This window comes from Dama dama, chromosome 4 (genome assembly GCF_033118175.1).
Source record: "Dama dama isolate Ldn47 chromosome 4, ASM3311817v1, whole genome shotgun sequence".
In the NCBI taxonomy this organism is placed as follows: domain Eukaryota; kingdom Metazoa; phylum Chordata; class Mammalia; order Artiodactyla; family Cervidae; genus Dama; species Dama dama.
The window spans coordinates 68,803,296-68,829,839 of record NC_083684.1 but is presented as its reverse complement, the minus strand read 5'-3'; the positions used below and the strand labels follow the sequence as shown (position 1 = coordinate 68,829,839).

General features: G+C 57.9%; 1 protein-coding gene and 1 non-coding gene across 4 annotated transcripts; both read left to right on the top strand.

The window, feature by feature from the left end:
• Nucleotides 1-463: 463 nt before the first annotated feature.
• SSC5D (scavenger receptor cysteine rich family member with 5 domains) lies at nt 464-20,751 on the top strand. 3 transcript variants are annotated; one of them, XM_061140257.1, is made up of 14 exons: nt 464-614; nt 1,095-1,121; nt 1,386-1,694; nt 2,299-2,418; nt 2,608-2,721; nt 3,054-3,362; nt 4,822-5,139; nt 5,389-5,565; nt 5,793-6,110; nt 8,164-8,742; nt 8,821-9,138; nt 9,315-9,482; nt 14,559-14,714; nt 18,753-20,751. In XM_061140257.1, exons 1-14 carry the CDS (start codon nt 590-592, stop codon nt 20,672-20,674), a joined length of 4,860 nt encoding a protein of 1,619 aa, XP_060996240.1. In that variant the 5' UTR covers nt 464-589; the 3' UTR covers nt 20,675-20,751. The 3 variants fall into 3 exon arrangements, with proteins under 3 accessions (XP_060996240.1, XP_060996239.1, XP_060996238.1); XM_061140256.1 differs by lacking the exons at nt 4,822-5,139; nt 5,389-5,565; nt 5,793-6,110 and having other exon boundaries at nt 8,824-9,138; XM_061140255.1 differs by lacking the exons at nt 4,822-5,139; nt 5,389-5,565; nt 5,793-6,110.
• LOC133055283 (U6 spliceosomal RNA) lies at nt 17,271-17,377 on the top strand. The gene has a single exon (XR_009692582.1). It is a non-coding gene; the product is annotated as a U6 spliceosomal RNA (small nuclear RNA).
• Nucleotides 20,752-26,544: the final 5,793 nt, after the last annotated feature.

The window sequence follows — 26,544 nt, the reverse complement described above, 5'->3', positions numbered from 1 at the left end:
CTCGGGAGACACCCAGGGGGCTGATGACTTCTGCCCGCAAATCCGCCAGGGGGAATGGAGTCTCTCTGTCTCCTCTCCCAGTCCAGGAAGTCCTTCCTGGTGTCTGCCCACAAGCCCTCTTGCTGCACCAGGTCCCCAACCCCGGCAGCTGATGTGAGCCCACCCTCACAGCCCTCTGCTTCTGGCACGCCACCCTGGTGGGATGGGAGAAGAGGCAGATGGGTGGGCGCTCCTGTTGGGGTCCTCCCCTGCAGCCTGCCGCCCCCCAAGCCTCTCTGAGCGCAGCACTCCTGGCCAGCCGGCTGTCTCCTGTGTGGGTGTCTGCAGTTGGACACCCTCCCTCCCGCCCGCCACCGCCCTCCTCCCCAGGCCTCAGCCGCTGGCCAGCCCCCTCCCCGCCCCGCTCCTGTCCCCTGCTGCCTCCTCGGCAGCCTTTCTTCCTCCTGCAGAGCGTCCAGCCCCCGCCTGCTCCTCCCCGGGTCCAGGGCGCCTCCGGCAGGCGCTCCCCTCCCTCCTGCGTCGGCCGTCCCCTCCTCCCTGCTCCTGCTCCCGTCCGCTTCCACCCTGTCCCCACCCTGACTCTGCAAACATGAGGGTCCTGGCCTGCCTCCTCGGTGAGTGACCCTTCCCCTCCTCCAGGGCTCAGGGGCCCAGGCCCGGCCCCGGCCCTCTGACCCCTGAGCTGACCCACTGCAAAGCCTCTGAGTTCCAGGGCCCCATCCCTGTTGCTTGGTGCGGGGCGAGGGGGGTGGGGGGCGGGCACAGGACATCTGGCTGCCTCTGATTCTCCAGGGACCCGACCTCAGGCACTTTGGGTCCCACCCTCTCAGGAGACCCCAGGACTTCCTCTCCCCTCCATGAGCCCTGACCCTGCAGGGGGGGTTCACCCATCATTCACCTTTAGCCAGGCCCCCAGGGGGGAGCGCCAAGGGCCTGGCCCCCTGCCCAGACCTGAGGCCTCCAGGCTCCGCCCATCCCAAGGACCTGAGCCTTGGCCAGGCGCTGGGCCCGAGTCCTCCTTCCCGGCGGCAGGGTTTCTGGTTCAGAGGAGCGAGGAGGACCTCACTGCCTCACTCCTCCAACCTCCCTTCCAGTGGCTCTGATGGGGACCCAGGCTGTTGGTAAGTGGCCCCAAACATTTCTCCCGTCGGCTCGCTCAGCTCCAGGCCCTCCCCACGCCCGGCCCGGGCTCACCCTCCCTTGGACCCTGGCCACCCGCATGTGCCCACGACCCCCACAGCACTTCCGCAGGACCACGTGGTCACCCACCCTCCTGCTTCCTAAGGGGCTCCTGGTCACTCCCCTGCAGGACAGCCCCCAGCCCCTGTCCTCCCGGCCGGCCCTGGGGTCTCCAGGGTGTCACAGCCTCTCCTCTGTCCCCGCAGAGCGGCTGCGTCTGGCCGACGGGCCCCACGGGTGCGCCGGCCGCCTGGAGGTGTGGCACGGCGGGCGCTGGGGCACCGTGTGTGATGACGGCTGGGACCTGCGGGACGCTGCTGTGGCCTGCCGGGAGCTGGGCTGCGGGGGCGCGCTGGCCGCCCCTGGGGGCGCCTTCTTCGGGGAGGGCGCAGGGCCCGTGTGGCTGAGTGAACTGGCCTGCCGGGGCGGGGAGCGGCAGCTGGGCCTCTGCCCCCACCGGGGCTGGAAAGCCCACATCTGCTCACACGAGGAGGACGCGGGGGTCGTCTGTGCAGGTAAGGGGTCCTCAACCTCCTCAACACCCAGGGACTCTCAGCCCAGTAAGTCTGAGCATCCAGAAGTCCAGACACCCTACCCCTGCCTCACTCAGGGCCTGCCCTGTCCATAGCACTGGGGTGTTGGACAGCAGGGGTATCGAAGAACATCCTCCAAACTATTTGGAAGGAACTTTGAGACTGATAAAGCCGGCAGCTCTGTAAAGGACAACTATGAACTTTATCATGAACTCACACGGGGAACTCATACAGACAGAATGGATCGGGCAGATGGCAAGCCAGAGTTATTTATTTGCACATGTGCTTCCCACCACCTAAAGAGGTGCAGGAAGACTTACAGGGGCCAGAGCTGGTCTGCACAGAATGGAACTGGGGATTGTCCCTTCCCTCAAGGGGTCTCCTGACTATTATTCTTCATGGGCCACTTATCAACTGTGTCAGCAAAAACCATCTGTTTTCACAGAGAAGGCAAGGGTAAAAACTGATAGGGAACCTACTTGGCTTGGGTGAAACTCAGCCACGCCGGGTGGGGTGGGGCAGCCCAGGCCTGAGACAGGCCCACAGGAGGGAGCATGCCCTCCAGCCACACGCTGCTGTCCCCAAGGCCAGCGTGGGACAGACTCCAGGGACCGCGACGACCCACCTTCAGTCCTGGATGGGGACCCCTGGCCGGGGCTGGCAGGGGAGCTGAGCCCCAGCTCTGAGGAGCCCCCGGTGACGCCTGGTGAGCCCCCACCCATGCTCTGTCTCCTGCTTTGGCTGTGAGGGAGAAGGGACAGAGGCCCGACTCCTCCACCCTCCCCGGGGCCCCCGTGACACCCTCTTCAGACCCTTGGGGGCTCTCAGGACTGACCTGCAGCCCCAGATTCAGCTCCCAACTGCACCCCCCCCCACTGTCCCCCTCCTCACCCAGCCCCCCGCCCAGCTGGGACCCCCCAGAGCAGCTCCCGGAAGAAGAGCCCCCGGCCACCCAAGCTGGCCAAGTCCACCAGGGCCCCAGTGCTGACTGCTGGAGCCCCCCGCCAGGGTAAGTCCGAGGCAGGCCTTCCGTCTGCAACAACTCCAGAAGGGGTCAGGCCAAACTGGGGACCCCCACGTGCAGGGTAGGGGGGCACCGCGTCCCCAGGGATTCAGTCAGGCCCAGGCTCCCCGCCTGGTCAGTAGAGCCGGGTGTCCACTCCCGGCAGGCCCCCAGGCCCCCTGCCCTGTCCAGACCCTGACTTTTTGCCACTGGCTGGCTGGCAGGCCGATCTCAGGCCCCTGACACGTCGGGGCCTCCGTCTTCCCAGACTGAAAACGAGGGTGTACCAGCCGCCTCCATGAGTCCCCTCACAGTGCCCCTTCCCGCCCGCCCCGCAGAGCGGCTGCGCCTGGTCTCCGGCCCCCACGGGTGCGCCGGCCGCCTGGAGGTGTGGCACGGCGGGCGCTGGGGCACCGTGTGCGATGACGGCTGGGACCTGCGGGACGCCGCCGTGGCCTGCCGGGAGCTGGGCTGCGGGGGCGCGCTGGCCGCCCCCGGGGGGGCCCGGTTCGGCCCGGGCGCGGGGCCCGTGTGGATGGACGACGTGGGGTGCGGAGGCGGAGAGCAGACCCTAAGAGACTGTCCCCGAAGCCCGTGGGGCCGGAGCAACTGCGACCACAGCGAGGACGCAGGACTAGTCTGCACCGGTACGTGCGCCGCCCGCGGGCCACGCCCCTCCCGCGGGCCACGCCCCTCCCGCGGGCCACGCCCCTCCCGCGGGCCACGCCCCCATACCACTCACCTAAAGGTGTCCAGCCCCCTTCCCTCCTTCCTCTCTTCCTTCTTCCCTCCCTCCTCCCGACACCCACACTCATTCAGCCCCATGCACATGGGCACTGACCCAGACCTCGCTCTCCCGACTTGGGAGTCCTCGCGCTGCGGGACGAGGACGCAGCCGGCAAAGGGCGTGCCGGCGCACAGATGTGGGGTGGGCAAGTTGAAGGACCCACTGGAGGCAGACATCCGCCCACCCACCCAGGCAGGGGGCTGCTGCTGCTGCTGCTAAGTCGCAGGGGCCAGGAAATGCTTCAGGGAGTGGGTGCGAACTGGGAGAGGGAGCTGAGAGCCGCTCTGAGCCGCACCCCCACCCACACTGCCCCACCCTTCCCAGATGGAGCAGAGGCTCCACCAGAGCATGACATCCGGCCGGCCGCACAGAGGGATGATGTGGGGGTCTGGCGTGGGGGGTGTGGTGGGGGTGGAGACCAGGGCGACATAGGTCGGGGGACCCGGAGCCGTGAGGTTGGTCCCTCTGAGGGCTGTACCGTGGGGGCCGAGCTGTGGCCTCTGAAGCCTGGAAGGTCAGCCCAGGCTCCCCAGGGCGGTTAAGCTCTGGCGGGAAGTTGCGAACCCCATCGAGGGGCCGGGAGCTTGGTGTCTTACCTCCATCTCTGCTCCTCGGGGTGGGCCTTGCGGGAGCTCTGCACATGCAGCCGGGTGATGCAGGCCAGGGGTGTGGCACCCTCTCTGGTCTGTCCCCTTTAGACACCGACTGGGGGTTGGAGATGGACTCCACACTGTCCAGAGCCGGCCCTGCTCTCAGGCCACAAACACCTAACAGAAATGTCCCCAAACCTCTAGCCTAGCTCTCAGCCCCACTGCTAGGGTGACAGGGACGGGGTCTGCAGGCCTTTCAGGGGCAGGGGCTGCCAGCGTCTGGGGTGGAGCTGGGAGAGGCCGCCGGACATCCTACGTGCTCGGGACAGCGCCCGTGTCGGGGGAGCTGAGGATGAGAAGCCCTGCCCTGCAGGCCTGGGGAAGGCAGCTGGGGCATGGGGACCTGCTTGGGAAGGTGGGCCCTGGGCTCTCCCCTGGGGAGGCAGGGACGTGCCGGGGGCGGTGGACGGAGCAGAGCAGTGAGAACTGGAGGGGTCCTGTGTATCTTCCTGAGGTCCCCCTAGTGCCTGCACTCCGTCCATCCAGATGGCCCGTCTCAAAGCCTCTTCCTCACTTGTGAGGGTGGAGGGTCTGCTCTGCAGCCCTGTACTGGGTGTGGAGCAGGACCCACACGCGGCCTAGGCCCGCTCCCCCATCCTCGCCACCGCAGTCCCTGCCTGTCCACTGCAGTCTCCTTCCTCTCTGCTCTCCTCCCCCCGCCACGTCCAGGCCCGGCCCCCCGGCTGCGTCTGGCCGACGGGCCCCACGGGTGCGCCGGCCGCCTGGAGGTGTGGCACGGCGGGCGCTGGGGCACCGTGTGTGACGACGGCTGGGACCTGCGGGACGCTGCCGTGGCCTGCCGGGAGCTGGGCTGCGGGGGCGCACTGGCCGCCCCTGGGGGCGCCTTCTTCGGGGAGGGTGCGGGGCCCATCCTGCTGGATGACCTGCGCTGTCGGGGGAACGAGACGGCTTTGCGGTTCTGTCCAGCGCGGCCCTGGGGCCAGCATGACTGTCACCACCGGGAGGACGCCGGGGCCGTGTGTGATGGTGAGGGCAGCCCCGGGGAGAGGCCAGGGAGGGAGGCCTGGGGGGCTTCACCCAGAGGGGCGAGAGCTGGGGGAACTGTGTGTCTTTGGAAGGTTCTCCCAGGTGTCTGCACTCCTTCTGTCCAGGTGGCCCGCCTGCCCCGTTCATGCTCACCTGTGAATCCCCCCCATGGTGGTCCTGGGCTGGTGGTCGGGGAGCCGCCCGCCACAAGCAGGGGCTGGTGGTCACCTCTCCCCTCCCGCGCCCCAGGTATGCCTCTCGGGTATGTCCCTCCCACGGCCCCAGCAGCGGGCAGCAACAGCTCGGGGCCCAGGGGGGCCGCATCCAGGCCCCTGCCCCCCACGGCAAGCCAGGCCCAGGGGACGCCCGGTGTCTCAGCTCCGCCCGCCCTCCCGACCGCCCTTCAGGAGCCTGGGCCAGACGCCGGTGAGCCCCCTGTCCTCCCCTGAACCCTAAGTGTGGGGCTGAGCGTAGGTTTCCTGCCCTCCCCCTCCCGCAGCCCCCCGGGCGCCCCCTCCCTGCTCAGAGGACAGAGGGGAGGAGAGCACAGAGCGTCTGGGCCAGCTGGGGTCTCCTCACCCAGCTGGGTGAATGCATGGAGGGAAGACGGAGGATGGCCTGCCTCGAATTCTCTGTGTCCCCCCCCATGCCAGGGTCCCCCCAGCTGCGCCTGGTGGCGGGGCCCAGCAGGTGCTCGGGCCGGCTAGAGGTGTGGCATGCCGGACGCTGGGGGACCGTGTGTGACGATGGCTGGGACCTGCGTGACGCGGCCGTGGTCTGCCGGGAGCTGGGCTGTGGGGGGCCGCGGCAACCGGACCCCACCGCTGGCCGCTTTGGCTGGGGCGCCGGCCCCATCTGGTTGGATGACGTGAGGTGCGCAGGGACCGAGGCTGCCCTCGCCGACTGCCCCGCCGCTCCCTGGGGGAAGCACAACTGTGCCCACAATGAGGACGTTGGAGTCACCTGCGCGGGTGAGGCCTTGCTGTCTGCTGGCCCCTGGAGGGCTTCTTGGAGGATGGAACGGGAACTGACGTTGGCACTAATGTTGACTGAGTGCCTGCCTCCTAACCCCTGCCTGGGGAGGGCTGTTTTCACACAAGTGACCCCATTCACACCTCAGGATAAGTCCAAACTGATGGACGTTATGCCCACGTGAGGGACTTCCCAGGAGGTGCGGTGGTAAAGAATCCGCCTGCCAATGCAGGAGATGCCGTTCCATCCCTGGGTTGGGAAGATCCTCTCGAGAAGGAAATGGCAGCCCACTCCAGTATTCTTGCCAGGGAAATCCCATGGACAGAGGAGCCTGGTGGGCTGCAGTCCATGGGGTTGCAAACATTCAGACACAGCTGTGCAACTGAGGGCGTGTGTGCACACACACATACACACATGCGCGCACGTACACAGACACCAGTTTTACTGATGAAGATGTTAGTGTCAGTTGCTTGGTTGTCTCCAACTCTTTGCAACCCCATGGACTGTAGCCCACCAGGCTCCTCTGTCCATGGGATTCTCCAGGCAAGAGTACTGGAGTGGGTTGTTATGCCCTCCTCCAAGGGATCTTCCCAACCCAGGGAGGGAACCCAGGTCTCCCACATTGCTGGCAGACTCTCTACCATCAGCAGGAAAGCCTGGTGATGATACTGCAGCACAGACAGGTTGAGTAACTTGCCCAAGGTCACACAGCAACTAAGCGGCACAGCTGGGGTCCTTCCTCCTCTCCTTCCTACCAAGATTCACGGGGTCTCCCTCCTGGAGGGGAGCTGTGTCCTCCCTGAGATGAAAGGAAGCAGGCACAGGGGCACCGAGAGATGGTGAGAAGCCGGTGTGGTGGAGGGCCAGCTGAAGTGAGCTCAGCCTTGGCCTGTGCTCTCTCACGCGCCCTTGTTTCATCCAGCGGCAGACTCTGAGCCGGTCCCGAGGACTCAGAGCACTAGGAATGCAGCCCTGGCCTCCGAGAGGCCCGGGGCTTACTGAGGGACAGAGACATGAGCCCGTGTGATACGTTGTCACTCGGGAGGTTCTCCAAGACCACCCTCAGGTTCCACAGTTTTCTAGAAAGATTCACAACGGTCAGAGAAGCTGTCAGACTCAGGAGCAGGGTTTCCTGCAGCGGAAGGGCCCAGATTCACATCACAAGGGAGGAGGCAGCTGGGGTGGGATCCGGGAGAGACCCCTGTGAAGCCTCCTCTCCCAGGGGAGGGGTGCAGACAGCTCTTAATCCGCCCCCCTCTCCAGCAAAAACATGTGATCATGCCCGTGACGTGTTGCCAGCCAGGGATGCTCTCCCAGCTGGAGGCAGAGTGTTTTCAGGAGCTGGATCCCCCCATGTGGCTGGTGGCCCACGGGCACTCGCGAGCCACACTGTTAGCAGAGATGACCTGGGTGGTCCCGGGCCCCCAGGCGAGCAACACACTCCAACCAGGCAGGACGATGCCAGGGCTGGGAGGGCCCCCCTGCCTCCAGCAGCCGGGGGTGAAGGGCCAGACCCCTCTGTGGGCCAGACTGACCCTCGTCCTGCACCACTCACCCTCAGCATCACCCTCGGCATCTGCCACTTTCCCTATGCTACCCAGAAAGATGTTGGGTGAGCCGCGGAGGCTGAGAGCCCAAAGCTGGGGCACTTTCCCTCTTTCCCTCTCCTCTCCAAGGCCCCGGGGGCCACAGAAGGGTTTTGAGCTGGGGAGTGACCTGGTGCCACGCTGGAGGGGTGGTGACCAGTCAGCGGGTACAGGAGAAGGGCAGCGGCGAAGTAGATAGGATGGGTCAGAGTGAGGGAGCGAAGGTGGGCAGGCAGCTCAGGACCGCAAGTGCTCAGAGGCAGGATGGGGCCGCTGTGGCCACGGAGTGCCCCAGGCCCACCACAGGGCCTGGCTCATAGGAAACACTGGAATGCCACCTGTGGTGAGGCTGAGTGCTTGGGAACTCGGTGGCCGCCTGCAGGGGGAGACAGGAGAAGGCGGGGCCTGGCCAGGGACCTCACGGTGTCTGCTGTCTCCCCTACCACCTCCCCCCCCGCATCTCCAGGAACCCCCGGCCTGGACTCCATCTCAGACCCCTTCAGTTGGAGCTGGATCCCCAGCCTGGGCAGAGACCCAGATGCCTGGCTCCCAGGGGAGCTGGCCACCAAGCCCTCTGCAAGGCGGACCCCCAGCGTCCCCGAGAAAACCACCACCAAGGCCCCAGGGAAGATGCCCAAAAGCACCAAGAAGTGGGTGACTAAGAACGCAAAGAGACCGACCACTCAGCCCCTGGCGACGCCAACCACTAAGCACTCCAGGGTCCCGGGCACCCAGAGTCCCCCAGAACTGACTTCACGGACCACCACCACCAGCACCCCGGCCACGGGGGCCTCCCGAAGACCCACTTCCGAGTTTACCACCAGGCTGACCACGGAGGCCCCCCACAGGCTGACCTCGCACACCACCGTGACTCGGACTTCTCGAGCCCCCCGGGAACGGACCTCTAAGACTGTGGGGACACCCACCACCCAGGGCCCCCGATTAGTGACCTCCGAGGCCACCGTGGAGCCATCCGCTGAGGTCCCAGGACAAGGTTCTCCAGAGTCATTCACGGACCCGGCCCCCTCCCCCACCAGCGCAGCAGGTGGGTAGAGGAATGAGAAGGGTGAGACTGGCCCCTGGGGACCCTCGCTGACCCCTCCTGATCTGGGCCTCCCACCAGCAGGCCTGTTCCGGGTTCGTCTGGCGGACGGGCCCAACCGGTGTGCCGGGCGGCTGGAGGTGTGGCATGCTGGACGCTGGGGGACGGTCTGTGATGACGGCTGGGACCTGCGGGACGGCATGGTGGCCTGCTGGGAGCTGGGTTGCGGGAGGATCCGGCCTCGAGTGGGCAAAACCCACTATGGCCCCGGAACCGGGCCCATCTGGCTGGATGACGTGGGCTGCAAGGGCAGCGAATCCTCGCTGAGCGACTGCCCCGCCCGGGCGTGGGGACAGCACAACTGCGACCACGAGGAGGACGTGGGGCTCACCTGCACCGGTACGGGGGGCAGGGTGCGGGGCGGGGGACTTCACCTGCACCGGTACGGGGGGCGGGGCGCGGAGCGCGGCGCAGGGCCCCGAGTGGCGCCAGGAGATCCCGGCAAAGACCTCGGCAGCAGCAGCGGCAAGGACCCTGAGTCGGCTCGGGCTCTCCCCTCCCCTCTTCCTCCCCAGGCTACGCAGACGAGGAGGACTATCCCCCCTGGACCTGGGACCCCACCTCGGGGGAGGACCTGGCCAAGGGGACCACCGCTGCAGGGGTGCCCGGACACACCGTCTCCCGGGAAACAACGGGGAGCCCAGGCGCCCCCGTCCCAGCAACGAGGCGCCTTCCAAGCACAGGTGAGGGGCAGGCATGGGGTGGGGAGGGGCGTCTCCCTGCCAGGCTTCCTGAAAGACCCTCCTGAATGAGCTGGCCCGGGTCTCCGAGACCGCAGGCAGGTTTTTCTCGGCTCCAGAGATGCTAAGAACTTTCCCTCCCTGGACTCGTGTGTAACTGTCCTACAAGAACCTAGAAGGCGAGATCCCTTCCTCTGCCCCGCCCTGAGTCTCGGGATCAAGCCAGGCTCAGCAGAGCCCGGCCCCCAGTCCTCCTGCAGACCTTCTGGGGCCTCCGGGAATCAGCCTTGATGTCAAAGCCCGTGTCCCTGGAGCCAGAGCCTCCGCAGAAGTTCCCCAGTCCCCACACGGAGGCACAAGCCATCACCACGCCGCCGCCCCACTCCAGCCCCTCAAGCCTCTTCTCCCAGCGCATGCTCTGGGCTGGGCGGGGCTGAGGCTCGGAGGCGGGCTGGGGGGCCCCCACAGCTCCAGCCCCCGCTGCCGCATGGCCTCTGTCTCCCTGTTGCCTGTTTTCCTTCTTCCATCTGTGTGGTCACACTCGGGGCCTTGACCGGCTCAGATGGTGCCTATTTCTCTGCTCTTTGTGTGTGTGTGTGTGTGTGTGTGTGTGTGTGTGTGTGTGAGAGAGAGAGAGAGAGAGAGAATCTCTGTTCCATTCTGCTCAGTCTCTCTTGATCCCTCTCTGCTCCTCTTTCTTTTTTTCAACTTCTCACCCTCTGCATCTCGATCACTCTTTTTTCTTTTTCACCGACCATGTCTCTTTCTCGTCACCTTTCTCATTTTCTTTCCTCATCAAGTTCATGTCCCACCATTTCTGTTTCTGTCCTCCCTCCCCCACCTCGGTCAGCTTCTCTTTATCCCCGCCCCGGCGTCTGGCTCTTTCCTTCCATTTCTCACTGCCCGCCCTCCCGGCTCTGTCTCTCCATTTCTCGGCCAGTCTCTCCTCATGTCTCCTGTGTCCTCCCCCTCCTCCTGTCATTTTCAGCGTCTCACGCTCAGCTTCTCTGTTCCTCACCCTGCTTTCTGCGGTCAGTTTTATCTTCTCAGCTCCGTGTCTGTCTTCCTCCTCTCCTCTGTCTCCCCCTCCTCGTCTCTATCGCTCATCGTCCTCTCACCATTTTTCTCACTTTTTCTCTCCTTGTCAAGGCCACGCTTCATCACTCCTGTCTCTCCCAGTTTCTCTCTCTCTCCCCCGCCTTCCTTTCTCTTTCACTCCACGCCCAGCCTCCTCGCTGTTTCCCATCCGACCCCGCGGCCCGCGGCCGTTTCTCCCCTCTTCCCTCCTCCGTGTCCTCGTCCTTCTCGCCGACCCTCCGTCCCTCCGCTTCCCACGGGCCGGCTGCCTCGCCCGGCTCTCCCGGCCCCTCCCCTCCCCTAGGTGTCGCGTGCTTTGCTCGCTCCGCGCGGGATCCCGCCTTTTTCGCGCGTTCAGCAAGCATGCGCACTTCGCAGGCCTCAGCGAGAGAGGCGGGGCCTCGGCTGCAGGGACGGGGGAGGGGGAACGTCAATGGCCCAGCGCCGTGTGACGTCACAGGCGCTGGTACGCCTCCTGATTGGCCAGCTGGCCCACGCCCGCAGCTATAAAAGCGTGAAGCGTGCTATATAGTTCCCCTCTACCGCCTGGGTCGGTGTTCTCCTTGGGTGTCGTTCTTCCGCCGGAGGGACGGGGCGGGGGCGCTTAGCCGGCCTTGGAGCCGCCGAGATTTGGGCTCGGGGGCACTGGACTCGTGACTTAGGGCTCAGTTTCCAGCGGTGATGCTCTTCCGTGCCGTGTGGCCAGGATTCCAGAGCCTTCGGTCTCTGCAGCCGGGCGCCGCCTCCCTGTCTCGTCGCGCCCCCTCGCGGCGGAGACGGTCGGAGGCTGGTCACCCGCAGCTTTGAGGGCGGCGGTGTCCGGGCCTCTGAGAGCGCGCCTGTTCGTGGTGGGGGGGAGGGTGTGTGTGAGCACAGATAAGTACGAAACTAGGCACTGCGCGATGGAAATCCCGGGGGTCACATGTGCAACCTTAGTACTGGGAAGAGGGGCAGGGTTGGGTGGGGAGAGGTGGAAACAACAGACAGAAATTCTGTCCTTATTAGCAAGGGGGCCTTGGAAAAAAATGACTCCGCTTCATTGAGCCGCAATTCCTTACTTCGATAAAAACAAAGCCGCAGCTCCAGGGTCCCTGGAAAGAGTCAAGGACAGTGCCAGGAACACATGCCATTAACTGGGTGACATAAGTCCTGAATCCCATGGGTAGAGAAGCCTGGCGGGCTACAGTCCATGGGGTTACAAAGAGTCGAACGCAACTGAGTGACTAACACTTTCACCCTTTCATAGGTCCTGGTGTTGCCCTTGTGTTTCAGGTGGGAGGGAGGGGAATGAGGCTCGGGGACGTTGAACTCAGGAGCTGCGGCTGAGATCCATTTTAAACGATTTTGCACACAGTTTGCTTGTTGTACTGGGGAATTACTGAAGTCATTACAAGTGTGAATTCTGGAGTCTGGCTGCCAGGGTTCCAGCTGCGACTACACTGGAATTAGAACAAGGGGTTGGGTGACCTCAGGTCCCAATTCAACGAGCAAAATGTGTGTGAAATCACTTAAAACCGCAATGCACTGCTTGTTAGAGTTACTTACCGTAAATGAACAACAGCTGTAGAGTCCCAGGGACACAGCGATTATTTCTAGTAGAGCAGTGGGGAAAAGCTTGCAGAGGAGATGGCATCCTTTCCACCAGGAGACCGCATGAGGAAGGGGCTTCTCTGAGCAGCGATGACGGGAGCTGAGAACATTGCTTGTTGAGGACATGTCATCTCCGCTAGACTTTTAGCTGTCTCAGGTTTAGCTATGTCAGTTTCTATTGTTGCCATAACACCACCACACATTTGGGGTTTAAGACAACACAAGCTTATTATTTTGCAGTTTTAGAGGTTAGAAGCCCTGCTGGGGTCTCTCACTAGTTGAAATCAAAGATGGCAGGGCTGTATACCTTCTGAGGCTGAAGGGAAAGATTGTTTGTTCCCTGTGCTTTTTCTAGCTTCTAGAGGCTCCCTTATTCTTTGGTGCACTGCCCCCTCCTCCATCTTCAAAGTCAGCAATGTTGCGTCTCTGTGGTCCTTTTTTAATCTTTATATATTTGTCACTACAGTGAGGATTTGTGTGTGTGTTAGTTACTCAGTTGTGTCCAACTCTTTGTGACCCCATGGACTAGGGGGACCCCATAGCCCACTAGGCTCCTCTTGCCTGGAGTGGGTTGCCATTCCCTTACTCCAGGGGATCTTCCCGACTTAGGGATTGAACCCATGTCTCCTGCACTGGAAGGCAGATTCTTTACCACTGAGCCACCAGGGAAACCCACGGCTGGGATAGATTCTCTAAGAATGAGGATTTGTGTGGTAGATTGGGTCCCCTTGGGTTAATATAGGATAAACCCTTCATTTCAAGGACTGGACCATTAGTCAGTTTGCAAAGTCTTTGCCATGAAAGGTAACATATTCACAGGTTCTAAGGGTTAGAGCTTGGCCATCTTTGGGGAGCATTAGTCTGTCTTCCATGGGATCTGTGTTAAATGGGTGAATGAACAAACAATTGCAAGTTTGCCGTGTAGGTCTAGAGAGAGTGCACAGGAGGTGAAGATGGAAGCTTATGAAGGTTGAATTCTCTTTCCATTTCATTTGAAGCAACATTTCTTGAGGCTTCCTGGATGATGGAGTTTGAAGACACAGGCATTAGTTCATGCCTCAGATGATTGCTGTGTGGCAGGCATGAGTCCCAACCCCTTGGAACATGGATGGACCAAGAAAGAGAGGGGAAAGGGGTGTGTGTGAAGAATTGTCATTTAAAATGGAATGGTCAAGAGATGACTTACTAGGGAAATGCCAGTTAAGTGACAGGCTCAAGAGGCCAGGGGCACTCCCCTGCTGGTCCAGCGGTTTAGACTTGGCGCTGCCAACGCAGGGGGCAAGGGTTCAGTCCCTGGTTAGGCAACTTAAATCCCACCTGCCATGCAGTGCAGTCAAAAATAAATAAAATGAAAGGAAAAAGGAAAAAAAGAAGGGGAAAGCCATGCAAATACTTGGTTGGAGAGTGTTCCGTAAAGTGCAGTCAGCATGCACGTGCAGAGGCCATGAGGTGGGAGTGTGCTCAGCTGGTTGGAGACACAGCAGTGAGGTCGGTGGGGCAGAAGTGGAGTTCTTGGTGGGGGTGGCGGCAGGGGGTGAGGTCTGTGGTCCATTGTAAAGATGTCAGCTGTGATGGGGAGCCTGGAGAGGGAGCTAAAGGTGCTTTCTGGGCAGGGGGGTCAGCATGTGCAAAGACCCTGTGGTGGGGTCTTGAGAGAAGAGCAAGGATCCCAGCCTGGCTGGAGCGGAGTGAGCCAGGCAGGTGGGGGGGTGGGGTGACCAGGGGTGAGGCCAGCCTCAGGCTTTATTTCTATCTGACCCCACAGGGAAAGAGGTCTCCATTCAGAACCAGGTAGGCCTGCTGGATCTGAAGCCCAGTGTTGCTCCTTAGCTGTGTGACCTTAGGAAAATTCCTTGCCTTCTCTGGGCTTCAGGTTGGTCATCTGTAGGGAACCTGCAGCTTCTTTGCCCACCAGCTCCCCACGAGCTTGCCAAAAATTAACATGTCTTTCAGCGGCAAGGATGTGGGATAAAGGCGGGCCTGAGGATCTGCACCCACTTGTGAGGGCAGCTGGACAATGTCTAGAGAGATGGATGCTGCTCTGGTGGCTCAGTGGTGAAGAATCTGCCTGCCAGTGCCACCTGTGCCACGGCGTCCTCTGTGCTGCGGGGCAGACTCCTACCAGGGAAGCCCTGCAGGTCCCCTTTTTTCAGTGTATGTTTTAATGAAAAAAATCAAATCGATCACACACTAATGAACCATGAACGAGCATGCAGCCATTTCTTAGAACACATTTCAAGAACACACAGACCCAGGGAGCATGCCTGCCCTTGGTGGGTTGACATTTTAACAGGAAAAGCAGTTCCTATTTGTGTTCTTCTTGACGGAGTCCTCCTAAAACCTGGCATCCTGGGAAGAAAGCCTCAGAACACAGAGACAGGGATTACTCGGTTCTCTCTATTATCTCTCAAGGTGACAAGGATTGTCGTGAGCCTTCCCAGACGGGGGACACACCTTCAGGAGGAGTCCCGGCCAAGGAGACCCCCACTGAAGCCATGCCTGGCCCCCCTGGCACCACCAGGAGCTCAGGCCACCCCTCTCTAGCTCCCAGGCTCCGTGGGGACACAGGTGAGGCATGTGGCTTGGGGGGGGCGGGGCGGCCAGGGTGTTTGTGGGGTGGGCTGGAGAGGTGGTGGAGAAGGGAATGGCAACCCACTCCAGTATTCTTGCCTGGGAAATCCCATGGACAGAGGGGCCCCGAGGGCTACAGTCCACGAGGTCATAAAGATTCGAACACGACTCAGCAGCTAAACAGCAACAACAGAATGGAGAGGTGGATTGCAGATTTTCCAGTGGTGACCTAGCTCTCACCCCAGAAAGACCAGGCAGAAATATATCCTGAAAATATTTCTATCGACACCAGTAGTCTTCAGCTGGGATAACTAGCAACACGTGAAGGCATTTCAGGTTGTCACGGCTGGGAGCGGGGAGGCTAGTGGTCCCTGGTGGGTGGGGGCCAGGCTGCTGTACACACCCTCCAGCGCACAAGGAACCCCCCACCACAGAGAACCAGCCAGCCCCACATGGCGACAGGGCCAAAGTGGAGAAACCCGCACCTGTATCATGTTCGTCACTCTGACAAATCAACCAAAGAATGACAGGAAATCCTGTAAGAGAATGGGGGGGAAAGGCACAAACAGGCGATTTGCAGACTAGGAAGCCCAAATGCCCGACATGTATGTCTGGAAATGCTCACGCTCATAATGAGTCAGAAAATCCAAATGAAAACTGACAAGTGTGGGAAAAAAATGGAAAGGTCGATAATACCAAGTGTGGGTGTGGGTTTTGGGAGACAGGTATCCCCACTGGATAGAGCAATCAATAAAAGCAACCTAGAGCTGTTCAGTGAAATTAAATATGATTATACATTACCATCCAGCAACCCTGCTCCTAGATCTGTTTGTTGTTGTCGTTCAGACACTAAGTCGTGTCTGACTCTTTGTGACCCCATGGACTGCAGCATGCCAGTTCTCCTGGTCTTTCACTATCTCCTGGAGTTTGCTCAAACTGATGTTCATTGAGTCAGTGATGCCATCCAACCATCTCATCCTCTGTCACCCCCTTCTCTTGCCTTCAGTCTTTCCTAGCATCAGGGTCTTTTCCAATGGGTCGGCTCTTCGCATCCAGAGAAATTCTTTCACAGGCTTACAAAGGAATATGTGTGAGGATGTATTAGGGAATGGGAGGCAAGTTAAGTGTCCAAGAGAAGGGTAAGGAAGAAGAGAAATGGTTACACCTGATGGAATTCTATGCAGTGGCTAAAGCAATGGCAGGCTGTATACACAGCAACATGCATAGGTACTAACAACATAATACTGAGAAGTTCAGAAACAATGAGATGTCCAGCAGAATGTTATTTGCAGAAATTAAAAGCACAAACCCTAAAATATACATACACTTTTATATTAACATGAAAACATCTATGCATTGTATATTGTTTAAGACCACACATGAAACACATTAGACTGTGGGAGAAGATGAGGGGAAAAAATAAAACAAGAGGAGACATTGCAGGAACTATTGATGACAATGTACACGGGAGTATGATTGGCTTAACTCTCTGTTCCTTGGGTCTAAAAAATTAAGTCAATACCTCTCTAGGTATCTGAGCCCCTGTGAACACAAACCAAGCTGAGATTCTTGAAATGATAACCAGAAACAGTTAACATTTATGGAGCAATATACCATATGTCACGCACTATTCTGTGCACTTTATGTGTGTTAGTCTTTAACATTTATATATGTTAATCCTTGTAGCAGCCACACGAGGCCTAATGAGTGATGTAGGTGCTATAATTGTGCCCATTTCACAGATGAGAGAAACTGAGGCACAGATATCAATGCCTATGGCAATATAAGTAATGATGAGAATGCTTATTACCTGTTTGGCATTGCGTAAGTGCTCTGTGCATGCACAGGCTCTCTGAACCCTCATGGTTATAGGGGAGATACATGGATCGTCTGTGGTTTACAGAAGGGGAAGAAACTGAGATTCAAGGCAGTTAAGTCATTTGTCCACAGTTACCCAGCTAGGAAGCAGTGGATCTGGGGTCTAAATCTGGGTGGCCTGGCTGGAGGCCAAGCCCTTTATTTAACTGTTCCTCTGACCCTGCAGGGGGACATGAGGCACCTCAGGGACCCTGCAGAAAAGTGGAATTCAGTCAAGCTGTGCTATTCAATATGGTAGCTACCAACACAGGCAGCTGTTTAAGTTAATCAAAAACTTGAAAAAGGAAGGACCTACTGTTTAGCACATGAAACTATACTCACTATTTTGTAATAACCTACACGAGAAAATCAGGGCTTCCCTGGTGGCTCAGACTATAAAGAATCTGCCTGCAATGCAGGAGACCCAGGTTTGATCCCTGGGTTGGGAAGATCCCCTGGAGAAGTGAATGGTTAACCACTCCAGTATTCTTGCCCGGAGAATTCCATGGACAGAGGAGGCTTGCAGGGTACAGTCCATGAGGTCGCAAAGAGTCGGACATGACTAAGTGACAAACACTGTATGAGAAAATAATCTGAAAAAGAATATATATTTATCGATGGCTGAATCACTTTTCTGTACACCTGAAACTAATGCAACACTGTAAGTCAACTATACTTTAATTAAAAAAACTTACAGTGCTTGCTTCTGCAGCACATATACTAAAGTTGGAACCATACAGAGAAGATGAGCATGGCTCCTGTGCAAGGATGACATGCAAATTTGTGAAGTATTCCATACTTTTTTGTTGTTTAAAAAAACTTACAAAAAGAATTTACAAAATTTACAAAAAGAAATCCATTCAAAGTAAAAAAAAAAAAAAAAAGTTGAGAACTTCCCTGGTGATGTAGTGGATGAGAATTCACCTGCCAATGCAGGGGACATGGGTTTGATCCCTAGTCCAGAAAGATTCCACACGTTGCAGAGCAACTAAGCCTGTGCGCAACAACTATGGAAGTCAGCACTCTAGATCCCGAGAGCCACACGTACTGAAGCCCAGGTGCCCTGGAGCCTGTGCTCCCCAACAAGAGAAGCCCGCACAAAGCAACGAAGACCCAGTGCAGCCAAAATAAAAATGTTAAAAATTGAAAAAGGAAACATTTGGTTCCTTAGTTGAACCACATTTCAAGTCCTCAGAAGCCACAGGTGACCAGCGGCTACCATACTGGCCAGCACAGAACATTCCCACCGCTGAGAAAGTGACACTTACTGGCCCCGACTCTGGATGCAAAGGACTTGGGCTCAGACCTTGTCTTATAACTTTCAAACTGTGTCAGTGTGTGACCTCAGGCAAATTATTTGCCCTCTTGGCCTGATTTCCTTCATCTGTCAAAAGAGGTTAAAAACCACATTTGCCTGGAAGAGGGGACGGTTTCTCCTATTCAGGCCTAAAATTTGGGGGCATTCCAAGCATTTTGTAATGAAGATAAAATCTTAATACCATAGGTTAGAAAAATAGAAACGAATGCAAAAACAATCCACGATGAAGTAAATAAAATCTGAACTTAAGTCGGATCCGACCTACCTCACCAGGATCTGACAGCCAATTACAGGGGGGATTCCAGTGAGGTAGTCCGGATCCTGCCTTGAATTAAAATTTTGACTTTTTGTTCATTGTGGATCTTTCGCATTAATTTTGATTGTTTAAAAATAGGGCAAAAAGATACTGGTCTTGATTACTTGATTCCGACCTCTCCTACATTCCCTCCGAGCACCTCCCATGCCCTTCGCCTCTTTATCTCCCTTCACCCCATCTCTGCCCTTCCGCCCCCTCTTGCATCCCACACCCCCGGCCTGCATTCCCCTGGCTCCCTCCCGCATCCTCCCACACCCGCTGCGCACATCTACCCCCGACCATCCTGCATCCCGGGGTACTCCTCCGCGTCCCCCTCTCCCCGCGCGCCCATCCCCGCATCCTCCAGAGGAGAGGACGCCAGGTGGCGCTTGGAGACATCCGAGCATTCGGGGAGGTGGGGCACTAGGGCCGGGTGAAGTCTGCCGGCGACCCGTGACGTCGCAAGGCCCCGCGCCTCCCCATTGGCCATACCGTCTGGAGGGCGGGGCGCGCCGCGAGGTGGGCGGGGCGGCCTGACCTCGGCCGTCTGTCTTTCCTCCGCCAGGCTCCCCGAGGAGGCCGTGGCCAGAGCGCCGGCTGCGGCCCACGACGGCCAGGACCGCGCCCGCCGCCCCTTCACCAGCCTCCTCCGCTGTGCCGGGGTCCGCCGGCCCTCCGCTAACGTCCGCCTCCGCACCGCCGCTCACCCGCACGGCGGCCTCAACGCCGGAGGCCACCCCTGACGCGCCCTCCGCGGTGCCGCCCAGCCCGGCCGCGGCCTCTCGGGGGAGCATCCACCGCACCTCGACGAGCCCCAGCCTTACCGGGCCCTCCCCTGACGCCGCCGCGGCTCCCGCGCCGACCTCTGGGCTTTCGCCCACCCCACCGCCTACCGCGCCCAAGGAGCTCACCTCAGACCCCTCTGCGCCGGCGGCGGCGACCCGCCTCTCCCCTACCTCAGGGCTGACCCCGGAGCTGGACAGAGCCCCAGGCCGGGGCATGTCTCCCCAGCCCAGCGCAGTTCCAGAACCTTCCAGTTCCCCAGACCGCTCCACAGGGCCTCACCCCACCAAGGCCCCGTACTCCACCGTGACCTCTCACCCCACCACGGCCCCGTACTCCACCATGACCTCTCACCCCGCAGCGACCTCTCACCCCACCACAGCCCCGTACTCCTCCATGATCTCTCACCCCGCAGTGACTTCTCACCCCACCACGGCTCCGTACTTCACCATGACCTCTCACCCTGCAGCGACCTCTCACCCCACCACCGTCCAGTACTCCACCATGACCTCTCACACCGCAGCGACCTCTCACCCCACTACTACCCTTTACCCCACAACGACCCCTCGCGCCACCACGACCCCTCACCCCACCACGACCCCTTATCCCACCACGACCCCTCACCCTACAGTGATCTCTCACCCCACTACTGCCCTTTACCCCACCACAACCCCTCACGCCACCACGACCCCTTATCCCACCACCACTCCCCAGTCTACCTCAACCCCTCACGCCACCACGACCCCTTATCCCACCACCACTCCCCAGTCTACCTCAACCCCTCACCCCGCCACAACCCCCGCTCCCATCACTACTGCTCAGTCCACCACAACCCCTCACCCCGCCACAACCTTTCACCCCATCATGACCCCTCACCCCGCCACCACCCCTCACGCCGCCACAACCCCTCACCCCACCACGACCACTCAGCCCATCACCACCCCGTACCCTGCCACAACCCCTCACCTCACTACCACTACTTACCGCGCCATGACACCTGACCTCACCTCAGCCCCTGTGGTCACTGCCAAGTCCGTTCTAACTTCCTTGGAAACAGAACCTCCGTCTCCCTCTCCAGTGAAGCCCAGCCTGCACCCCCAGTTGAACTTCACGGGGCCCCAACACCCCTCCACATCTCCAGCCTCGGAGTCTAGCCTGTCTCCCGCCCCAAGCATGGATATATTGTCCACTGAGAACTTCAAACCAGCCACAAGCCAGAGCCCCCAAGTAACCTCTCCACCTACCCAGACTCCACACTCAGCCCCTGACCCCACTGTGACCCCTGTGGGGTCATCTGGGGACCATCTGACTCCTGTGGCCCACCCCTTGGATCAGCCGCCCCCTGACCACCTCTCCCTCGGGCCAGCTCCCAGTCCGAGTTCAGGCCCTCTGGGCCCGTGTGAGGTCCCAGTGCCACCTGTGAGGGTCATGGCTTGCGAGCCGCCTGCCCTGGTAGAGCTGGTGGCCGCTGTGAGGGACGTGGGCAGCCAGCTGCAGAGGCTGAACCAGGCCCTGGAGCGAGATCAACAGGAGCGCCGAGCCCTGGGACTGGGCTTGACCCAGCTGGTGGAGGCCACCCAGGGTCTGGGGCAGCTGGGTGAGGTTGTGAAGAGACTGGCAGAGGTGGCCTGGCCCCCCACCACACCTTTCCCAACCACTACCACCCCTGAGTGGGAAGAGAGGCCTCTGCGGGGAGATGTGTGACCATATCGGAGGGACTTAAGCCACTCCCAGACAACAGCAACAACAAAGGAAAACCAAAGTATCTACTTAAACACAAAGTGTGAATGATGTTTCTGGGGCACTGGGGGAGGTGGAATCACAAGACGATCTGTTTGTGAATGCCTCAGGCACCACACGAGGTGATGAAGGTGACCGTAATGGTGATGATGGTCATGAAGGCAGTGGTGACAGCTATCCTGAAGGTAATGATCGTCATGGTGATATTTATGTTGGCAATGACGGTCATGAAGATCATGGCGATAGCTGTTGTGACGGTGATGTGATGATGATGATGGAAGTGGTCATGGGATGATGCTGGTGAGGGTGAAGACGATCGTGGTGGTGACGGTGGTGATGATTATTATGGTGATAACGAGGGTGCTGAAGGTGATCACAGTGGCGGTGACGGTCTTGAAGGTCACAATGATGACTATCATGATGGTGATGAATGATGGAAGTGACAATGGTCGTGATGAGGATAGTGGAGGTGATGGTGGTAATCACGATGGCAATGACGATGGTGATGATGAAGCCCCACGTGGGCAGAAATCTTTGTTCACAGATGTATGTCCAGCTCTTAGAATGGAGCCTGACACAACATGCCCCCTCCATTAATACCTTCTGAATGACTGAACTCATCGTCATAGTAATAATGACTAATGTTCTCCAGGCGCTTCCTACGGGTAGGGCTCTGTGCGGAGGGCTTTGCACGCATGATGTCATTGTATCTTCATGAACAGCCTCTGAGGAGGGTACTGTTTCCACAGCTCGGCAGGGAGTGGGTGAGCTCTGGAGCCTAAATGCCTGAGTTTGAGCCCTTGCGGGACCGACCCTGAGTCAGTTACTGCTTGGTCTGAGTTTCCCCATCTCTTAAAGGGGGATAGTAACAATACACAGCCCGTGGGGCTGCTGTGATGATTAACTGATAGATTAGTGCCTATGCGAGAGTGCTTTGCACAGGGCCTGCCTCTTGACACCTGCTCTCCATGTGATCGTTATTACCGAATTGTCCCCACTTTATAGGTCAGGGCACTGAGGCACAGAGACGTTTGGTCCTGTGCCCTGGTCACTCAGGGAGTGTGCAGTAGGCTCGTGACTAGAACCCAGGCCCGTCTGACCCAGGGCCCTTGCTCACAAGGTGTTAAGTGCCCCCAGTCAGCTCACCCTGGCTTCAAGGCCATGTGCTGGCTGTGGGGCCTCTGGAAGTTAATTTCCGTTCTCGAGTCTCAGTTTTCCCATCTGTCCAAGGAGGGAGTAGAGGCCTCCTGCCTCCTGGGGTGGTCATGAGGATTAGAAGCGTTACTGCAGGTGACAGCGGAGCTCGGCACGAGTTCACGAGGGGTCACGACCACTTCTCACTGCACTTCTCTGTGTCCCACACACTGGCGGCTCTCTTTTTTTTAAATATGTTTTTGGCTGTGCTGGGTCGTCATTGCTGCGTGGGCCTTCTCTAGTCCCAGAGGGTGGGGTCTCCTCTCTGGCTGTGGTGCAGGGCTTCCCGTTGTGGTGGCTTCTCTCATTGCAGAGCTCGGGCTCGAGGGTGTGTGGGCTCCAAAGCTGAGGCACGTGGGCTCAGTGGTTGCAGCTCCTGGGCTCTAGAGCACAGGCTCAGTAGTTGGGGCGCCCAGGTTTAGTTGCTCCAGGTCATGTGGGATCTTCCCGGACCAGGGATCGAACTGGCATCTCCTGAGTTGGCAAGTGGATCCTTTACCACTGAGCCACCAGGGAAGCCCCATTATGGACTCTTAATACACTACCTCCCACCCTCCCTACAGCCCTCAGAGGGAGCAACTTGACCCCTGTTTCGGAAAGGGCTTGGAGACTCAGAGAGGCCAGGCTCCTTGCCCAGGGTCACACAGCGGAGCTGCAGGGCCTCAGAATAACACAGTGTCAATCCCTCAGCTCCCCTCCTCCCCCCTCTCCCCAGATCAGAGCCTGGCTCTGAGGTCCTGGAAGGTCACGGAGCTGGCGCCCCCGCGGTCCGGCAAAGGCCAGCAGGGTCCAGTTACTTGCTGGGGGTGGGGAGGGATATTGTCTGGGGGTCTTGGTAGATGAGCTGTCTGCCCCTGCCAACAGACCAAGGAGCACGCTGAGAATCCTCTGTTCCCCCCGGGTCCCATTAAGCCCTAAGACTTAAATAACTGCTGACTGGTGCCCTGGGGAAGGTGTCTGCCTGCATTCCCCTTGCTGTCCCGGCTCGTCGGGGTTCCAAGGGTGGCACCCCGACTCAGAAGCCAGAGGCGCCCTCTTTCATCCCCAGATGGGAGTAGGTGCACCCTCGCTCCAGCCCCCCTCCCCAGAGGGTCCCCCCTGGGGGTTCAGAATCCCAACTCCACTGTCTGCAAGCCAGGGTGGCGGGGTCTCCCGGGCACCCGGGCCCAAGGTCCTTCCACCCTCTGCCACCTTCTGCCAGCCCCGAAGAAGCGGGTGCTTAATTATCCGGTCACTTTATCCCCGCTTGGCCAGGCAGCTAAGCCCAAACATCTGGCCCCGGGGCCCACGGCCAGGATGGGAGGCCAGCCCCCACCTACTGCTGGCCCTGACCCCGGACACCTCCCCCAGGACATCTGAGCCCGCTCCTCTGCCTGCCAGCTTGCAACAAGCCCAAAACAGTAGCCGCAGAGGCCTAGCAAGCTTGACGCAGAGAAAACATTTGACAAAATTAACACCCATTCATGGTTTACAAACGCGCACACACGCACGCACACGCACACACTGTCTGCAGAGTAGGAGCAACGGGAGCCCCCTTAATCAGATAAAGGGTGGAGAGGGAGCCACAGGTCTGTCATTTCCCCACAGACGATGTGACCGGCCACGTCGAAAACCGCACGGAATCGAGCGGGCAAATGTTTAGCGTTAATGACAGTTCAGCTGGGATGAGGGGTCAGTACTCTAAAATCATGTTCTCACCATTCCCTGCACCTCTAAGTGTGTGTGACCCAGATCAGAAGCATCGGCCTTGCCTCCAGGAGCTGGTTAGAAAAGCAGAATTCCAGGCGCCATCCAGACCCCCCTGGATAAGCATCTGTGTTTTAACCAGGTCAGGGGTCGGGGTGCGGGCAGGGGCAGGGTGGGGGTGGGGGTGACGTTTGGGTGCAGCCCAGCCATTTGCATGTCTGAACTAAACATGAACTGCGGGCCAAGGACAGTGTCTCTGAAGCCTTGTGCAGCCGGACCAGGCAGAGAAGGGAGTGGGTTGGGTGTAAACCCCACTGGTTTAATGCTCTACAGCCACTAATCAGCCTGATGTGGGTGGTGAATTTTGATTCTGTGTTTTGTGACTGGTGATTCTGCGTTTTGAAGCTGATGGGACAAGGAAGCAGGCTCTGCGTGCTCATGCAACGTCCCACTTCCCTGAAGGGTTCTGATGACCAATTCCTGGCTGTCTGCCCTCAGGCAGACTCCACGACCCCCTACCCTCTTGAGGGTCTGCCCATGATTATCCTGGTGCCCGGGGAGCACGACATTCAGTAGCAAATGGGGGATGGGGAGGGAGGGGGAAAGCTTTTCTTAAAAAATTTTTTTTTTATTTGTCTATTTCTTGGCTGCACCAGGCAGCATGCCGACTCTTAGTTCCCTGACCAGGGATCAAACCCATGGCCCCTGTAGTGGAAGTGCAGATTCTTAACCACTGGACCACCAGGGAATGTGTTAGTTGCTCAGTCGTGTCTGACTCTTTGTGACTCCATGGACTGTAGCCCACCACATTCCTCTGTCCATGGGGTTCACCAGGCAAGAATACTGGAGTGGGTTGCCATACCCTCCTCCAGGGGATCTTCTCTACCCAGGGATCAAACCCAGGTGTCCAGCATTGCAGGTAGATTCTTTACCATCTGAGCCACCAGGGAAACCCTAAACCACAAAGGAAATCCCAGAAAAAAAAACTTTTTTAAAAAACAAGAAATCCCACATTTTCATTTTATACTGGACACCCACAAATTTTTGTAACTGGTCCTGCTTGCAAGCTTGGGGTTCCCCTGCTGGGGTGTAGCCAGAACTTCCTTGGTGATCAGAGGCCCGTAGACACTCTGGGCGGGTGACTGGGGAGTAAGACCAAAGACTTTGGAATCAGACTCTGCCACCTTTTGACTTTAGGATTTTTGGAAAGTATGGCCTCGACAGTCTTGTCTGTAAAGTGGAGAGAGATGTGAGCAGGTCCTGTGTGACGAACAGGTTCTGAATTTGACGATTTTAGAAAAAGGGCAGGGTTTTCCCTTTTATTTTTAACGGGAACTCAGAGGCTCAGAGAACACGATCAAGGTCACAGCGTGAGAACTTGGAAATGCCTGTGTTTTTGTTTTTGTTTTTTGGAGCAGTCTCATTGAGATGAAATTGACGTGCCAAATTAACCCTTTAAAATTTTTTATTGAAATACAGTTGATTTACAATGTTGTGTTAGTTTCAAGTGTCCAGCGAAATGATTCAGTTAAGCATGTATACATTCTCTTTAAGATTCTTTTCCATTATAGGTTGTCACAAGATGCTACATACAGTTCCCTGGGCTGTACAGAAGGTCTTTGCTTATTTATTTGGCTGTGCTGAGTCTTAGTCGTGGCATGTGGGATCTAGTTCCCTGACCAGGGATCAAACCCAGCCCCTGTATTGAAAACACGGAGTCTTAGCCACTGGACCACATACTGGACTGTATAGTGTGTATATTTTAATCCCAAACCCCTAATTTATTCCCCCTTTCCCCTTTGGTAACCATTAGTTTGTTTTCTAAGTCTGCAAGTCTATTTCTGTTTTATAAATTAGTTCATTGGTATCATTTTTTTTAGAGTCTACCTTTAAATGATATCACATGGTATTTGTCTTTCTCTGTCTTACTTCACTTAGTATAATAATCTCTAGGCCCATCTAGAATTCACCCTTTTGTATGTACAATTCGATGACTTTTTTAATACAGTCAGAGAATTAAGAACATTCATACAATCTAATTTTAGAGCTTTTCCCACCACCATCACCACCCCCCAAAAGAAAACCATGAGCAGTCACCCCCATCTCCCCTGGTGATCGCTAAGCTTTCTTCCTCTGTGCATACAGAGAACCCTACCACAGATGGTTTCCAGGTTTTTGAGGTTCATCATGATGTGTGTGTCTGTGCTTCCTTCCTTTATCTGCCTGCCAACGCAGGAGACACAGAAAACACGGGTTTGATCCCTGGGTCAGGAAGATCCCCTGGAGAAGGAAATGGCAACCTGCTCTGGTGTCCTTGCCTGGAGGATCCCATGGCCAGAGGAGCCTGGCGGGCTACAGTCCAGGGGGTCACAAAGAGTCGGATAGGACTGAACATGCACGCATGTGATATTCCATTGTATGGATGGACTGCATTTCTTTCTTGCTTGCTTTTTTTTTTTTTTTGGCTATGTAGCACAACTTGCAGGATCTCAGTTCCCCGACCAGGGGTTGAACCCCATCCTCTGCAGTTGAAGTGTGGAGTCCTAACCACTGGACTGCCAAAGAAGTCCCTAGACCACATTTATTTTATTGCTTTGCCAGTGACTTGACATCTGGGTTGTGTCCATTCTTCAGCTATTGTGAGCAATGTTGCCATGAATACTTGTGTGGACACATGTTTTTATTTCTTGTGGGCATCTACCTAGTACCAAAATTGTGGGGCTGTATAGTGGAAAATTCTGAAAGAGATGGGAATACCAGACCACCTGACCTGCCTCTTGAGAAACCTGTATGCAGGTCAGGCAGCAACAGTTAGAACTGGACATGGAACAACAGACTGGTTCCAAATAGGAAAAGGAGTACATCAAGGCTGTATATTGTCACCCTGCTTATTTAACTTATATGCAGAGGACATCATGAGAAACGCTGGGCTGGAAGAAGCACAAGCTAGAATC